Source organism: Panthera leo, chromosome F2, assembly GCF_018350215.1.
Source record: "Panthera leo isolate Ple1 chromosome F2, P.leo_Ple1_pat1.1, whole genome shotgun sequence".
NCBI classification, from domain to species: domain Eukaryota; kingdom Metazoa; phylum Chordata; class Mammalia; order Carnivora; family Felidae; genus Panthera; species Panthera leo.
The window spans coordinates 54523790-54541841 of record NC_056695.1 but is presented as its reverse complement, the minus strand read 5'-3'; the positions used below and the strand labels follow the sequence as shown (position 1 = coordinate 54541841).

The 18052-nt window shown below is 42.6% G+C and overlaps 1 protein-coding gene across 3 annotated transcripts in view; it reads left to right on the top strand.

Moving 5' to 3' along the window:
- The first annotated feature begins 297 nt into the window (after positions 1-297).
- SYBU (syntabulin) overlaps positions 298-18052 on the top strand; it is a 73404-nt gene continuing 55649 nt past the window's right edge. The window contains exons 1-3 of one of the 3 annotated variants that reach the window (XM_042923834.1): positions 298-362; positions 741-824; positions 2545-2749. In XM_042923834.1, coding sequence (XP_042779768.1) covers positions 801-824; positions 2545-2749 — 229 coding nt within the window. In that variant the 5' untranslated portion in view covers positions 298-362; positions 741-800. Of the gene's footprint in view, positions 363-687; positions 825-2188; positions 2234-2544; positions 2750-18052 lie in introns of those variants that run through there. The other 2 variants (XM_042923832.1, XM_042923835.1) reach the window with 2 other exon arrangements.

Sequence of the window (18052 nt, the reverse complement as noted above, 5' to 3'; positions counted from 1 at the left end):
AAGGCTGCCCTCGCCTTTAAACAGCCTGGCTCTCCAAGCCCTTGGGAACCGGCCCCGTCGTTTTTTCCCTGCACTTTCTGATGTAAATCCCCCAAGGAGAATCTCGGCCTTTGAGATCCCTGCACGAGCTGCTGTGTCAGTCCTGCAGCATTGGCATTGGCTTGGCTGGGGTCCGGGTGCAGGGGGACCCGCCCCATCTCTCTCGGGCGAGGTAATTGTGGGGAGCCGTATGTTGACTAAAAACCGAGAGGGCAGGGAGGGGCCGCGAGGGAAAAAACTTTCTCCATTTTGGCTCTTCGTGGTATCGCAGTTTTTCTCCGTTTTTCTCTCAGACGTGCACCCCCTTCAAACCGGACCCTAAGGTGCCAAAGCGAGGGGGTCGGGCACCTCCAGGCTGGAGATGTTCGGAGCCCCGGCCTGCCCGCTTCGGGTCGGGCTCGGCAGAGCGGGAGGGGCGCGCGGTACTAGGGGCAAGTGCCGGCGATGAGGTCGGGCGGGCGGACCCGACGAGCCGCCCGGGGTCCGGCAGGTGACGGGGGTGGCGGGGAGGAGGCGGCGGCGCCCCGGGAGCGGCCGCGGGCAGAGGCGGCGGCACCACGTGTCCGGCCGGGGCGGGGCGGCCGGGCGCGCCCTCGGAGCCGAGCGAGCGGCGGTCGCGGCGGCGGCGCGTCGGCCCCGCAGCACCCGCCGCCCGCACCCCGCGCCGGCTCAGCGCAGTGTCCTCGCTCCCGTGCCCGCAGGTGCCTCCTCCTGGACGGCGGCGGCGGCGGCGGCGCGGAGACCCGGCGGGCAGCGGAGCGATGGGACCCCTTCGAGAGACCAAGGTAAGTAAGGCACGTCGTGGGGGCGCCGGGGGGCAGTGTCCGCGCGCTCCGCGGGGCCCCCGAGCGGGTCAGGTGAGAGCTGGAGGGGTGGCGTACGAGTCGCAGGGAACAGGGACGAGGAGGTGGTGGGGACGATGGGAAGGCAGAGGACATTTGTTCAGGTGACGATGAGACCCAGGAGGTGGAGAGATGGTACCGGAGGAAAAGATTTGAGGGGGTGACACGAGGATTAAAAGATTGACTTTGGAGGGTTAATCCATCTCCTGAAAATGGGGATTTGGGATCTAGCTCTCAAATGATGCCCGGTTAGTGATGTGAATAAAAAGGATTTGGTGTACTGGTGACTGAGAAATAAGATCCCCAGCAGGTCAGCGACCCAGCATTGGTTCAGGGTCTGCAGTGTGCCCGAGAGTGGCTGACGTGTGATACCTGCTGGGTGACTGATGTGCAGAGCAAATCCAGAGGCTGGGTGCGGCTTTCGCCCTGGATGGGGTAGATGCCTCAGCGACCTCAGGAGTTCCCGCGACTGAGGCTTTCCCTTCAATTCCTGCACTGTGCAGACCTCCCAGAGATGTTTACTTTGGCAGCGACCCTTCCTGGTAAGCCGGTGGAAATGGGCAGGAGGTCATGTTTCCAAATAGTGTTTGTTACTAATCCAAAGGCCTTTTTCGATTGCAGAGGTTGGAGGAAGCAGTCAGTTTTTTGCAAAGAGCTCCTCCTAGGAATCCATTTTAATAAGGCAGGGTGGTGGTGACCCCGAAAAACACTGGACTTAAAGCTTGTTCTGCTTTTAGATGATATGCCTTGTTGGCTAAGCATCTTTAGCTCTTTTAGCCTCAGTTTCCTCATCTGTAAATAGGGATTTAAATTAGTGTCCTCTCTATGGTCTGGGTTGTAAAGATCAAATGAGGTAATGGTTGGGAAAGCACTTGAAAAATTGGAACACCCTGCCAAAATATTACTTTTTTATGCATTTTTAAAACCAAGGCATGGTTCTGTATTTAATGCTGTGTTTTTAAGAAGAGAGAGAGAAAACTCTCTTCTCATGGGTGTTCTGTAAGGAAAACAAAAGCTAACCAGGATGTAAAAGGTGGAGCCATCTTACTGGGTATTGGGTTTTTGTTTGCTTTTCTGTTGGCAACAAGCCTTGTGTACCAGGATATTAATGAATAATTAAGATCCTGGCCGGAAGAGGAGGGATTTGAAAGATAAGCCTGAATGATCCATCAAGAAAGAATTGTTCCAGGTATAGGGGGCTACTTTGTGAGGAGACAGGAAAGAACAAGTCAGGGAAAGCAAAATGGAAGTCTAGAGGAAATCAAGTAATAAGCTGGAGTGTGCTGTGAGTAATAAAGAGCCTTTGAGAGAAGCAAAAGCTTGAATGTGATGGAAGAAGCCAGAGAGGGAAGGTGAGTTAGGAATCGCATGGGAGGAGGGAATGGCTTTCCTGCTAATGAGTGGAGGTGTGTGCGTGTGCATGCACACACATGTGTGTGTGCACACACACCCACGCCCAAGTGTGTGGTCTTCAGAAGATTTGAAGGATTAGCTCAGTGGCAGAGTTTTGGTGTTCACTGAAGCAACTGAGATAAGGAGTACTTTGTAAAGATACAGTATTCAGAAAGGTGATTTCTTAGAAACCGAACCCAGAAGGAACAAACAGGAGTTAAGAGGGGGAAACAAGTTTCCTATTGTTTTCTTTTTAATGTCCGATTTTAAGAAGGAGCAGAGAGTGCAGCATCATGAGAAGGAGATTTCCAGAAGCCGAATTCCCCGTTTGATTCTTCGGCCCCATCTGCCCCAGCAACAGCACAAAGTGTCCCCAGCCTCTGAGTCTCCCTTCTCTGAGGAAGAGAGCAGAGAGTTCAACCCCAGCAGCTCTGGGCGCTCAGCGAGGACCATTAGCAGCAACAGCTTCTGCTCAGGTATAGTACCCATGGGAGCCACACACGATCACCAAGTTTGTGCTCTGCTGGTGCACTGTGAATGGACTGGAGCATGCCCCTTAGAGCCTAGATCTGCACTTCTATTATTAGGATGAATTGTCTGAGGTTGCACCTTTTTGGCTGTTTTGACCTTCACATATAGCAGTTTCATATGGCTCAGTCCTGATGGAAATTCATACCTATTTTTACATATTATTCTGGTTTATAATTTACCATGTGAAATCTAACTTCTTTTCCTTTGACCGTTTAAAAAACTATTCCTTTGTTCACTCTGGGAAATGTATTTGCTTGCATTTTATACCAACAGCCTTTATAAACCTGTGTACTTCCAATTATGGAATCCCCAAAGATAAAACAACTTCTAATGAATGAGGTCAGGATCAAGGAGGTTTATATCCCAGGGCTGGGCCTGACCTTGTAGTTTAGAGGAAAAGAGCACAGGCTTTGTCATGTGCCAGACCTGAGCTGGAAGCCCTGATCTTTTCACTATTTACAAGTTGAATGACCTTGGGCAGGTTGCTTAACCTCCTTGAGCCTCAGTTATATCCATAAAATGGGATGATAACACCTACCTTGTAGAGTTGCTGTAAGATTGAATGAGACCTAAAGGTAATCCTAATGCAGTACCTGATTAATAGAAGCACTTAATAAATGATGGTTCTTAATAAGATGAACTATGGATGTCAGTTTTGGCACATGATTAAGGAAGTTTCCTTAAAGTTGTAAGCTCATTTGGCAAAGGCATAAATCTCTTCATAGCTTCTGAAGATGCCACCATTATCACTTGACAGAGCCTGTTATAACCCATTAAAACATGTGACTTGGAAAGACTTGTATTCTTTGAGAAGTATTTGGAAATTGGGTAAACTTTAAAAGAGTGACTGTCTTGTTAGTAATGAAGAATGTTTCATAGTGGCTAATTTTTAGGGCTTACTCAGGGAAAATGTAATTTTCTATTAACACATGTATGAGAGGGAACATAGGAATCAAGATGCTATGATTAATGCCCCAATTTAGCAGGATTCAATATTATTTTTAGTATCAGTAACTATGTTTTTCAGTGTGCTTTTAAGTGCAGCTTTGGATTTCTTATATACTTTGACAAAATAATCCCCATCCCATGCATAAATTGTACATTAGAAATACTGTACTGACAATTTTTTATTTTTCTTTGTAAAGCCTCAGATGCTCTGCTTGATTCTGAAAAAAAAAATTCTATCAAAATATTATATTTTAAAGCTTATTTCTTACCATTTGGACTTTATGAATCTAATTTAAAGTGGAGACCCACTGATGGTTTTGCTCGGTACTTTTGCAAGAAGAGAACACAAAGATCCCTAGGACCTGGAAACGTGTTTGCAGAAGGCAGTGCTGTTTGCTTTCACTCCATTTTGGAGCTCAGGAATCACTGTGTTTGAGTGTGAATGAACCCAGGGGATATCATTCCAAACTGACACGCTTTGTTTACATAACTCCATTCCACATTTATTCCCGATATTTTCTCCACATAATCATTTTCTCTGTGACTGACTTCAAGGTGAGTAGTGTTAGCAAGGAAAAAAAAAAAAAAGGAAGTTGATCAAAACAAAAGAGAAACTCCAAATATATTTTAGAAAATATATTAGGCAAATCAATAAAATTATAAATTTTGGTCATGAATCACTTTCTCCGAGACCCATTCCTGGGTGATTTCTCCTTCCCAGGAGACCTGTCTCCCACTAAGGCCCTAATGCTGTACATGAAAATCTAAAGTAGATATTGATCCTTCTGCCATTAACTAGCTGAGAATTGAGTGGCAGAAGCTTCTAATTATGGGTGTCTATAAACCTGTCTTTCCATCGTTAGCCTTGCATGCAGTCTCCGAATAGGATTCCCCCTGTTCCTAGGCCTCATCTTTCTGTGTTGGGGCTCCCCAAGGTTTGGGTTGGTGCCTTTCCTTCAGTGCCTTCCTTTCCTATGGAGCCCCGATAGACCCCAAGACAGCTTTGAGTGCTGCGCTAAAATTGACAGGAGCCCCCTTTGGGGGCGTGTTAATGATGCTTTAGGAGGTCAGTCTGGGGATAGAAAATAAATGGGTTTGGTACTATGGGGAGCATTAAAGCTGCAGGCAGTGAGGTAGAGAATGTAAAACACGTCCAGCCAGCAGGGGGAAATAGCTGGTTTTAATCCAGCCACTTTAACACTGAGGCCAGAATATGTGTTGGCTGCTTAATCATGGCAGTTAAGTCAGAGACCAAGGTACAGGCAAACATTAAAAATGCCATCTTCTGTTAGGATTAAATTAAAATAATTTAGAGAGATCTGTTGCTGCCATAGCTTCATTGCCTTACGGTGATCATTCTGCATTAGCTTGTGTTCTTTATAAATCATTACACTGACTAATGTGAAAAGGGACAGGCAGAGCTAGGGGGATTCTTACCATCAGGTATGAAATTGTGGAGGAAAATGGTCCTCAAACACAAAGCGATTTAATTTGAAAATTACACTTTCAGAACTGCAAGCTAGAGACTCTTTTCCCCAAATTCATATCAAAGGCATTGATTGTGAAGAGCTTCATATGTTCTAAGATGCTCAGTTTTTAAAAGAAGGATGTGGTGAGTTTACATGAAGTTACTTGATATAAAGAATTATCCTTTATTTTGAGAGTCTGACTTTTTATCCTTTATATATTGTATTATATTATTTTATTATTTTATAATTTTATATTATAACAGAATGTCATGATAGTGGATGGTGGTTAAACTTGAGCAGAATAAATGACAACTCTTTGTTGATGTGTTCCCCACGTCCACCATATGTTTTTCTTTTAATTTTACTGATCTGTGAAATTACAGGACTGGGAACCATGTCTTTGCAAAGTGGCCTGTCCATTTTTGCCTACTGTATTCCTTCCCCCACTCCCTGCCTTTCCCCTATCTTCCCACGGGAGCTTTGACAAGGAACATTTAATGACTTGATATTCTATATGCTAATTTGTGTGTTGTATCTATCTCATTTCAGAAAGAAGGAGTTGTGTGTGACCTTTTGCAATTCATTTGGGGTATAATCCCAAAGAGCGCTTCCTTTAATAGCTTTTTAGTAACAGAATTTCTTTGAAGATATGAATGTGTTTTGTGCACTCCAACATCATTCTTCTGATAAAACAGTCTATTCTTTACAGTTTGTATTTGGTCTTCATCATTGTGACCTTAACTGGGCACAGTAAAGTTTATATGGTATTGGAAGCCAGGCCCTATTTGTGTGCATGGCGAACAAAACATTATATATTCCTAGTAAATATTAACTAAAGTTTTTTTTTAAAGAATACATACAGAAGTATAGTTAATAGTAGGTTAATAGAAACAAAACACCTGCTTTCATGTCCACTCTCGCACTTTTAAAGTTTTTTTAACCAATGGTTTGGTATAGCATCACCCCAACTTCCTCCCCCCCACCCTCTTTCCCCTTGTTTCTTGTTTTAACATGCCCACAAGAAGTGACAAAGCTCATATTTGTGAGTTGTGTTCTGGGTGTGGCCCATTGAATCTAGGCCTCTGCCCATTTTTCTCCCCTTTCTTTGTTGGTAGTGAATTTTGTTTGTCATAATACCGTGACTCCAGACATTCTTAGAAAAGCCCATGACCTGGCTGAGTCAGTCAGTCACCTCCATCGGTCACCTGCCATGGTTAGCAGCCTGCTGTGCATTTCCTCCTTGCTTAGTTGAGGTAATAATTACCCCTTACGGCTGGGAGGCAGATGGATTGCTGGGTTTTACTCTAGTTCTCCTTAGGGTGCCTTGTAAATATGGCAGGTGGAACAAATTATGTGTAGAGAACACAGGTTGTTTTATGGGAGACCAGTGATTTCTCGGAGTTATTTCCATGTTGCTAATGTGCACACACAGGTATATAGGCAGGTTTGTGACTTAACCCACTAAAACATGTACCAGGTGGGGCGCCTGGGTGACTCAGTTGGTTAAGCATCTGAGTTCAGCTCTGGTCATGATCTTGCGGTTTGTGAGTTTGAGCCCTGCATCAGGCTCTGTGCGGGCAGCTCAGAGCCTAGAGCCTGGAGCCTGCTTGACATTCTGTGTCTGCCTCTCTCTCTGCTCCTTCCCTGCTCATGCTCTGTCTCTCTCTCTCAAAAATAAATAAACATTAAAAAAATTTAAAAACCTGTATCAGGTCAAGACACTAAATGGTCAAAATCCAGGATTCTTTGCAGTGGAATCCTGAGGAAGGTGTTTGTGGAAAGTATTCTGGTTTTTACAGTGACTGGGAAGAAATCCTTCTTTGAGTGCCAGTGACCTAGAGGTAATCATCGTTGCTATTTGTGGGAAGAACAATTAAGGCAAATTACAACCTGACTAGTGCCCTGCTGTGACATGACAATACCTCCAAAAATTTGCCAGGCCTTGCCAAACAAATATTTCTGCTTTGCTTCTGTCCAGTTGAGGAAGCTTGGCATCTGGATAGAGTAAATCTTTGAACATAATCATCAGAACTGAGATGAACATTTTAAAGTGAAGTGAGCTGCAATCTGAATTACACTCTAATTGAATGACTGCCAACCTGCTGTGAAGAAAAAAACAAAGACCCTAAGACTTTAGTATTATTTTAATGAGTACAGGACCCAGGCACAGTTGCATAATAGATATTTCAAGTGCTTAACTGCCTCAGCCACAGAAATAAGCACCTAATGATATGGGTCACAATATAGGCAATATTTCTTTGAAGATGTGGTGACTGCAATTAGGAGGGCAAGAGCAAAAATTTTTGCCATTTAATAAAAGACCTACTGAGCAGTGGGGATGGTGAATAGTAACCATGATGGAATTGGACCAGGCCTGAGAGCAGATTATGGTACCATGAGAATCTTTTATGTTCTAAAATACTAAGGTTGTTCTAAAATGATCTGAATTGTTTCGCAATTCAGAGAATGGCATTTGTCTACTTTCTAATCCTCAGGAAAACTTTGTTTGAAATGCAGATGCCTTGTCCCCACCCTAACCTATTATCTATTATCACAGAATGGGAGGGACCCAGGAATCTGTATTTTATAGGCTTTCTAGATGACTTATACCTACTGAAGTCTGAGCCTCAATCCTTTGTGGTCTGTGTGTGTTTGGGAATTTTGTATGAGGGACGTGAAGGGTATGCCCCAGTAGCATTGCAAGATGAAGAAAGATCAAAGAAGACAGAAGTGGTGGCCAACCAAGCTGTTTAAACTCATGGCATGGGCAAGGAAAATGCCTCCACATTCCCTGGAAATGATAGCTTCTCACTCTGCATTTATAATTCCTGTGTCATTAGTCTTAGCATTAATATTCTTTATATCTACATTATTGTTGTAACTTGTGTTCAAATGGTAGACAAGTAAAGGAGGAGAAAGTATTTTCCTCCTTTATTTTCCTATGTAATCCTCTCACTGGATTTACTATCTCTAGCATACTTTTAACTCTTTTGCATTTACTTTCTTTGATATTAGGAGGATTTGGGGTACTCTGAAAGCAGGTACACTGGATATACTCTTTCTGAATAACCAGTGGATTCACTGAATGAGGAAAAAGAGAAACTGTAGCCTGGGAGTAGCAGAACATTCACCTTTTTGCAAGCTTCCACAAAAATGTGGTGTCCACTAAGCATTTATTAAATGCCTGCTGAGGATCAGGAATTGTGCTAAAGTCATGATGATGAATAAAACAGAGAGACGGAAAAATCAATTCTATTACTGCCTTCACCCTGGCACCAAAAAATAAGTGAGATACCACGTCTGTAGATGTGATTCCCACGCGACTACTTTTACTTACTTGTTTCCTTGTCCCTTTTACTTACGCCCACTCCACACACACTTCTTCCTTGTAATTTGAGTTTGTTGGTCCGTTTATTATCTGCATTGGCCTCTCACATTTCATAAGCCCAAGGATTCAAAGAAGTAGCATTTGTTAGTGTGGTGTAGTGGATAAACATGAGCCTTGGCATCCTAGACCAGAGTTGAAAGCATGAAATAAGATTAGAAAGGTGGGCCAGGTCAGATCAGGAAAGGTTTTGTATGCTATGCTAACTTGATCCACGAGATCAAAGATCCATACAGAAACTAGGCTAGTAATGCAAAGGGTGAGGCCACCTGGATAGATCACAATAGAGGGGAGTCTAGAACTGGACAGCATGTGCCCCTTCTCACAATATTCAAATTTAAAAATTCAGGTGTTTTTTTTTAAATATAGTTTATTTATTTATTTTTGAGGGGGGGAGGGGCAGAGGGACAGGGAGAGAGAATCCCAAGCTTGAACCCACGAACCGAGAGATTGTGACCTGAGCCAAAATCAAGAGTCAGAGGCTTAACCGACTGAGAGACCCAGGCACCCCTAAAAATTCAGGTTTTTAACTAACTGCCAGCTAAGTAGCATGTATAAATGGCTGGGTGTGGCTCCTGGGCTGCCATATGGCAATTCCTAAAGATCTTGCAGAGCCATGAAAGGGTTTTCAGCAAGGAAGAGTTATGACTGTATTTACAATTTGGAAAAATCTTTCAGATTATATGTTGGACGATAGATGGAAGGAGGTAGGAATGATGGCGAGGAGCCTGCCTGGTTTGAAGGCCATTGTGACAGTCTAGTTGAAGACCAATAAAATGGTATGTAAGAGGATTTAGGGGCTAGAACATACATATATGAGTCCACCAATTACAAGTGGAAGGGGCAGGAAAGAGTTCTATCTGAATTTCCTCTGGTTGAACACAAATGGAGCAGCAGGACTGGGGGAAAAGGACAGTGAGTCAGGTTAACAAGCTCAGATTAAGCTTGGTTGCATTTGAGGTAAAGCGAAAGGTCTGGAGCTCCAGAGAGAAGGCAGAGATGTCAGTAGCTGAAGTCAAGGGAGCTGATAATATTACCCAAGGGCAGTGCATGGAGGAAGATAAGAGTCCCAAGGCTAGACTTCTGAGATCAAGCATGAGTATACAGAAAAAGGAAACCAAGGCACCCAAAAAAAGAGTTCAGGGAGGAAGGAGGAGAGTCAGGAGTGACAGTGAAGAAGAGTGTAGCCAACAGGTTCCCCTGTCACACAAGATGAAGGAAGGTATTCTCAAAAAAATGTTCAAGGATAAAACCACTAGGGTATCAGTGATTTTAGGCAGAAACAATCCCAGGAAATTGTGGGGATGGAATCCAAAATGCATCAAGCTGAGATGTGAATGGGAGGTGACAAATACAGTGTAGACAGCTTTTTAAAACAAGCTTAACTGGGATGGGAAAGAAGTAGAATAAAAACAAGTGTTATTTTGGGCTCTTGGGTGGCTCAATCAGTTAGAATGGAGTCTTGGTTTCAGCTCAGGTCATGATCTCACAGTTGATGAGTTCAAGCCCCACATTGGGCTCCACACTGACAGTACGGAGTCTGCTTGGGATTCTTGCTCTCCTTCTCTGTCCCTCTTTCTGCCCCTCCCCAGCTCACTTTCTCTTTCTCTCTCTTAAAATAAATAAACTTAAGAAAAGTGTTATTTATAGTGAAGATAGAGTGTTTATCAAATGACAGGTATTTTGATAAGATTGTTAGGCTGAGGGGAAATAAACAAGAAAGAAATTAAATAAACACACACAGAGATTGAGAGAATGAGTGGAAAAGGTTTAGCTTTGTAACAAACCTGGGGGTGGACCCCAAAAGACATGTATAGGAAGAAAAGAAAGGCTGGAGGTGAATATAGGTAAGTATAGGGTAGGTAGTTGAAGGATACATTTCACAGCTGGGTTAGGTGCCACTATATGCTTCCTCTGTCATACCACATGACCCACCTGGTTTTTAGATTTCATAGTTAGTTACCTGACTCTCCAGTAGACTAAGCTCCGTGAAGGCAGGAACAATATAGTTCCCTGCACTATACCTGACATATAGCAGTTGCTTAATAAGTATTTATTGAAATTTGATAGAAGGCATAATTATGAGTAAGACAAGTGAAGTATTTTCATTCATTTAATAAAATTTACTGAGAGTAGGTACTATCTTAGTAGTTGGGGGAATAACAACTAGAATGGTACCTAATACTCAACTTAATGGGTTTATTAAATGAAGGAAACATTCTTGTCCTTGAGAGTTTGGCATCTCGGTTTAGCATCTCCAAATGTCAAAAAGAGTAATTAATCTCTGTAATAGAACCGTGACTCCAGTGCTCTGGGTAGCTAGAAGAGAGATCTCTTGCTAAGAAAATCAGAAAACGCTCCACTCACAAATCGGCACTTGCAAGGCATGAGAAAAAAGCAGCCCAGGTTAGAGTCAAGAAGGAATTTAGCACAAAGCTACATACTCACATTTCCCAGCACTACAACTGGACACTAGCCACGACCCCACCCTTCCCCCACCCAGGTGCTTTTGAGAAAGCTCTGGTCTCCTCCCACTGACCCTGGGGGAGACGGGGTGCACTTCAGCTATACAAGACTGCTGAGTATGCCTGTACTGGAAGGTGGCTTTGCTGGCTCCCGGGCACAGTAACTGCTCCACATGTCCCCTGCTGCTCGGCTTGGCTGTCTCCTGCTTTGGAGATACTGTGCAGCCCCTCTTCTGCCAGAGGGGAGAGAGACACCAGTGACAGCTGCTCCTCAGCTGCTGGACAGTCATAGTGCCCCAGGCTCCACTGCCTGGGGTCACACTGCTCTGGTTCCAGAAGGAGGCCAGTCCTTTTCAGGCTGACTCCTCTCTTTTTTTTTTTTTTTAATTTTCAGTGTAGTTGACACACAATGTTACATTAGTTTCAGGTGTACAACATAGTGTTTCAAGAACCCTCTGTGTATGCTGTGCTCACAACGCTATTCCAGTACCATTGACTATTCCCTGTGCCGTACCTTTTATTCTTGTGATTTATTTTCTAACTGGAAGCCTATATCTCCCACTCCCCTTCACCCAATTTTCCCTTCTTCCCCTTTCCCTCCCCTCTGGCAACCACCGATTTGTTCTTTGCATTTGTAGGTCTGAATGACCGCTCTTTCTTTTTAGGGAACCCAAACCAAGGTTCCCAGTGCCTCCCAGTGCTGTCATTGGGCTCATCCAGCACTCACCCCCCCTCCCTGCAGAAACTCATCCTTCAGCTTTCCGCTGCTGTCTGAATTTTCCCGGGGCTCCTCCTTTTTCCTGGCTGGCTCTGTCTTTATTCTGTCTCCTTTTGTGTGGGTGACCATACAGTTAGCATTCCTCACAAACTCTAACCCAACCCTCAGAATTCATGTGTCTGTGGACCCTAACCAACCCTTGTATTTATTCTGAGGTGTTTGTGAGGATTATATTTTAATGCTAATTATTGTATTTTTAAAATTCCAAAGTAATAAAAATGTGCAAACCCATAGAGTAGATGTAATCACATTTATAGGACTTATTTTGCTTTGCTTTTTGCCAAAGTGAGATCATGCTATATTGATCGGTGATCCTTTCTGTTTATTTGTTAAGTGAATATTTATTGAACCATCTGCTGTGAGCAAGACACTGTGCTGAGAGCTGATGTAGAGTGATGAACAGTACCCACAGAACTCCGGTCTCCAGGAAGGTGTATTCAGGCAGTACCTGTTCCCGGCATTGCTTGTCAGCACAGAGAAGTCCCCTCGTTCATTGTAAGGACAGCACATATTCCACTCTAGAGAGGGACACTATTCAATGCATTCTTCGTAGGTGGACATTTTGTCTGTAGGGTTAACCTTCAAAATTCAGAACCTTATTTTATGAATGTCACTGGAATTAGACTGTTTGTGAGCATATTTCTCTTTCTCTTTATTCCCTTTTTTAAACAAAGTAAAACCATGCTACACATGTGTTACCTGAAACAATTATTATTTTTTTAATAGATAAAACCCAAAAGTAGCAATTACAGGAACTATGTGAGTATCGCTTTTTCCTTAACTTTTCTTCATTTGTATCCCTTCCTCCTTCCTGACCATCACTATATTCAGATTCTCAGTGTGAGAAAAATAGAACAAAAGGGAAACGATATTTACGTTGCTACAAGACAGCTAAGTTTAACTCAGGTGTCCTTGGAGAGGTTTGCAGTGTCCTTGTTAAAGAGTCTTCAAGAGATGATGAGATAGCTTCTTGATCTGTCTCTGTCTGTCTCCTCTTTCCTTCTGATGGTCCTTCCAGTGCTCCTCCCTCACCTCCCCATCTCCCTCTCTCTCATCTTCTCCCACCAAGGAACCTTTAAAAAAATAACTGAGTCTTTAAAAAGGCATGGCATCAGAAACTGCAAATAAACCCCTATTGCTAAGGAGAGGGAATCAGAAGTATTAGTAACATGCCTATTTCAGAACCATCGTTCCGAAAGGACCAAGCATGGAAAATGGAAGCTTGCAGGACAGATCCCCTCGACACACCACCTGCTGGGCACCCCTGTCTTGGGGCAGTGACAGAGCCACACTGCGCCCCTGTTTCTGCACCTGCTACCCCCTCACCAGAACCCTTCCATAGTGTCCTTTCTCACACTACATTAACTGTTTAGTTGGAACCGAGATATTTTCCCCTCCAAACTTCTTCTCTGGCTGCTAACACAAATCAAACATCTTGATGCTTGGTGAAAAACCAAGTAGGGGCCCTTCTTTCCAAAACAGCGTGCGTCCTATGAAGAAATGGACACCTGCCTTCCTTTACTTCACTTACTCTCATCCTTCCCCACCGCCGAAGTATGCACCAGAATGACATTAGGGAGCGCTCAAAGCTCCAAAATAGCTCAGAAATCCCAGGAATGTTTGCATGGGAGATGATTATTTTGTCTCCAAGAAACCAGGGAGACATTCATTAAATAATTACTCCACTCTCCATTTTTATAGAGGTAGGTGACAAGTGTTGGTGGAAGGGCTTCGTTGCATTACTTTCCCCAGCTCATTTCCACCAGCTCACACATACACTCACTCGAGTAGACACATCCTTAAAGGAAATAGGCTCCTTTGACCCCTCATCTCTTTGTGCCTGCCATCCTGTTTCTCCTTTTCACAGCAAAACTCCATAATTTGCCCTTGCCAGGCATGTGAGTGGCCTTGCTGGCCAATCTTTCTCTTGTCTGCCCTCATTTTCTGTGACTTCCCAGCAGCACTCAACACAAATGAACAAGCCCCTCCCTTAGGAAGGATTTTCCTCCTTAGCCTCTGTGGTCCCACCCCTCTGAGGCTCCACCTGCCTCTCAAGTCACTTCCTGGGCACCATTGCTGGCTCCCCCCTCTCCTTGTCCTCACTTGTCACATTGCCCCCTCCTCCTCCTGCCCTCCCCAAGGGCTCCCACCTCTAAATTTGTCAGCTGTAGGATGGTGATGCTTCTGGCCTCTCCCCTGAGCTTCAGGCTCTCATATCCAACTGCCTAGTTGATATCTTCCAGTTCACGGTTAGTTTGTACCTCATAATTAACATATCAAAAACAGAATTCTTGGTTGCAGCACCTACATGCTCATAAACCCATTTTTCTCCAACTCAGAAATGACCACCACGGACCAGTTGCTTACACAAAAAAACCTTGAAGAGGGGCGCCTGGGTGGCTCAGTCATTTGAGCATCCAACTCTTGATTTCAGCTCAGGTAATGATCCATGGGATCAAGCCCCATGTCAGGCTCTGCACTGAGCATGGAGTCTGCTTGAGATTCTCTCTCTCTCTCTCTCTCTCTCTCTCTCTCTCTTACTTTCTTTCTCTGTCCCTCTGCCCCTCTCCCTAGTGCTCTCTCTCTGTCTCTAAAAAACAAAAACAAAAAACACTTGAAGACATCCTCGATCCCTTCCTATTTTTCATTATTGTGAATCAAATGCTTCCAATTATTTTTCCAAAATAAATCCCAAATCCATCTACTTTCTTCGATTTTTTCACAGCTACCACCTAGTCAAACCATTATCATCTCTGATTTCCACCATGTCAGGGGCTCCACATGTTTATATGCTTGGGCTCATTCATTCCTAAAGGGGCCACACTACATAATGGTTAAAAAGGAGGCTCTGGAGTTAGCCTGTTTGGATTCATACCATGGCTCTACCAGTTACTGACTACAACCTCGAGCAGGTGGCTTAAATTCTAGTGCTAGGTTCGTATGCCTTCTGCAAAGCAGGATGATATTAGTGCCTGTCTTGAAGGGTTATTAGGTTAACTTAATAAGACTTATTACAACATGCCTGGTACTTAGTAGGCACTCAGTAAATATTAGCTAGATATATCATCACTAATACAGTCTGTTGTCCGCAAACCAAATTGTTGTCATCTGCTTAATGCACTTTAAGGCTTCCATCGCACTTAACATAAACTTGGGATTCCTGGCCTATAATCTTACACATGCTCTGGCCTCTGCCTCCCTCCAACCTCATCATTAGTCCTTCTCTCCCTATCACCCTTCCTGGCCTTCCTTAAGTTTCCTCAATATACCTAACTCCTTATTGCTCCCTCTACCTGGAGTTCTTTTCCCTGCCTTTTCCATGATTAGTGTCTTCTCATGTGTTTCGTCTCAGCTCATACTACCTCTTTAGGGCCTTCCATGACATCCTGTCTGATGAAATACTTCCCACCCCCCCACCTAGCTAGTCTATGTAACATCACCCAGTTTGTTTCATTAATAGTAAACACAATCAGATATCTTCTCTATGTATTTCTTTTTTTACTTGTTTATTAACTGTCTCTCTCCACCACTAGAATGTGAACTTCTTCAGGACAAGGCTCTTAGAGAGTCTTGATCATCATGACATCCTTAATATGTAGATGACTACCTGTCATGTAATAGGAAATCAGTAATTATTTGTGGAAGGAATGGATGGGTAGATGGATGGATGGATGGATGGATGGATGGATGGATGGATGGTTAGTTGGATGGTTGAATGGATGGATGGATGGATGGTTAATTGGATGGTTGAATGGATGGATGGATGGTATTCTTACACTTCAACATTGGCTGTTGGGTAGTGTCACACTGTGTAATACTGAAGCAATTAGTGTAAAGCCTTGTAGACTTGTGAATTCTCACTCCAAAAAATGCTAAAATTAGGTAAAGGAAAAGAAGTTTAAAATGTCTTGTTCAAATCTAGAAACAAAATTCTCTGAATGGCAAGCATTATATGGTTACAGTGTTGAAGCAAGAATATTGGAAAACTAGAACCAGCTAGAACTTCTTGCCTCGAATTTTTGTGGTCTGTTTATTATGGGATGGCTTCTTTCTAACAGCTTACTTTGTCTGTTTTTAATTTGAGCATTCCCAGAATTGCTGCTGTTTCCTCTTGGAACAAACATAGGTAGAAAATTTTAGAAAGAAACTGGCTTGTAGTAGTGAAGAAAACAGATTTCAGAGTCAGGGAAACCTGAGTTTGAATCTTGAGTTAGTTACTTAGTAGTTGTATGACTGTGGAATTCTTAACCTCTCTGGGCCTCAGCTTTCCCACCTATGAAATATTATTAAAAATTAGTGTTACTTGATAGCTACTTAATAAGTATCACTTTTCTTATCTTACCTACATCCTTTCAGTGCATTTGAATGGTTTGTGGTAGGAATTTCACAAGGTTCAGATTAAGCATGAGTTTAAACTGTGACGTTTTATGTCTCCATCAGACTGTCTTGGGAAATGTTAAGATCTGGAACAGAAATAATACTAACACTTACAGCAGTGTCCAGCACATAGATAGTAAATATTTGTTGAATGGATGAGTAAGTAGTCTGTAAATGCTTCAGTCATTCCTGAGAATCAACTAAATTTCCATGTAGTTTAATGTTTCCTTAGAACAACAATGATTTTTTTTTCCCCCAAATTATTCAAATGAACACTGAAGAACATCAAACCATAACTGAATGTTTCAAGACGTCAGGGCATAAAACCACGTTTTCCTTTGCCTGATGTTATTTTTAAGTACATCTTCTGGAATTGTTTAGTTCAGCATTTTGGGAAACAAATGAGCTCCAAGATCTAAATTCAAAAATGAACCAGAAGTTTCAGAAATGTTTCTTGGACTTTGAAGAAATATTTTGTTTGTAATCTTTATAACCTGTGTTTTACTTTTGTATGGAATTGGTGCAAGGATGAAGTAGTGACTTGGTCATCATAATTGCCACCAAAAGTTTGATGACATTGGTTGTTAGGCACTGTAGTTAAATCTCAGGAAATTATGTGATACACACACACACACACACACACACAATCTTAACTGGGCAAGCTTATTATTTTTAAATGTGGATTTTAAATGTATATATACTCGCTTTGCAAGAAATATTCATTGATTTCAAATTTTTACCAAAAAAACATTGCAAAGTAATATGGAAAGAATAAATTTCCTTAAAAAATTAAATAATAATAATAATAAAGTTGGCATCTAACCTCCCATCGCCTCTTAAAATGAATTCCAGGGGTGTCTATGTGGCTCAGTCAGTTAAGTGTCTGACTCTTGATTTGGGCTCAGATCACGAATCTCATGATTCATGAATTCAAGCCCCAAGTCAGGCTCCGCACTGTCAGTGCGGAGCCTGCTTGGATTCTCGGTCTCACTCTCTTGCTGCCCCTCCCCCACTCACGATTTCTCTCTCTCTCTCTCTCTCTCTCTCTCTCTCTCTCAAAAATAAATAAAACATTAAAAAATTAATGAATTCTAGATGGATTAAATTTAAATGAAGAGTGAAACTATAAAAATCTAGAAGAAAATATAAGTAAATGTTTAATTGATCTTGGAGTGAAGAAGGACATTCTAATCATTAAAGCATCGGAAGAAATCACAAAGGAAAATATGGAGAGATTTGACAACTAGAAGTAGAAGAAGGTTTGTATGTCAAAACATTGTAAATTAAGGGGCGCCTGGGTGAGTTAGTCAGTCGGTTGGGCATCAATCTCTGGCTCAGATCATGGTCTCACTGTTGGTGCGTTCAGCCCTGCGTTGGGCTCTGTGCTGACAGCTTGGAGCCTGGAGCCTGCTTCGGATTCTGTCTCCCTCTTTCTGCCCCTCCCCTGCTCGTGCTGTCTCTCTCTCTCTCTCTCAAAAATATTAAAATTTTTTTTAAAAATACTGTAAATTAAAAACAAGCAAACTCAGTGAAACATAACAAAGGATTAGTGCCCTTCATATATATAAGGATTTCTTACAGATCAATAAGAAATCCATAACATTTTAGTGGAAAAATTGTCAAACTAACAATTCATAGACTAAGTAAAAAGATCCAGTGAACATATGAAAGACATTAAGCTTCACTAATAATTAAATATATGCAGCTAAAACATCAAAAATATGTTTTTCATTATTAATTTGGCAAAAATGCAAACAAATGGTATTCAATACTTGTGGGGATTTTATAAGTAGGACACTCTCATTCAATAATAATAGGAGTATAAG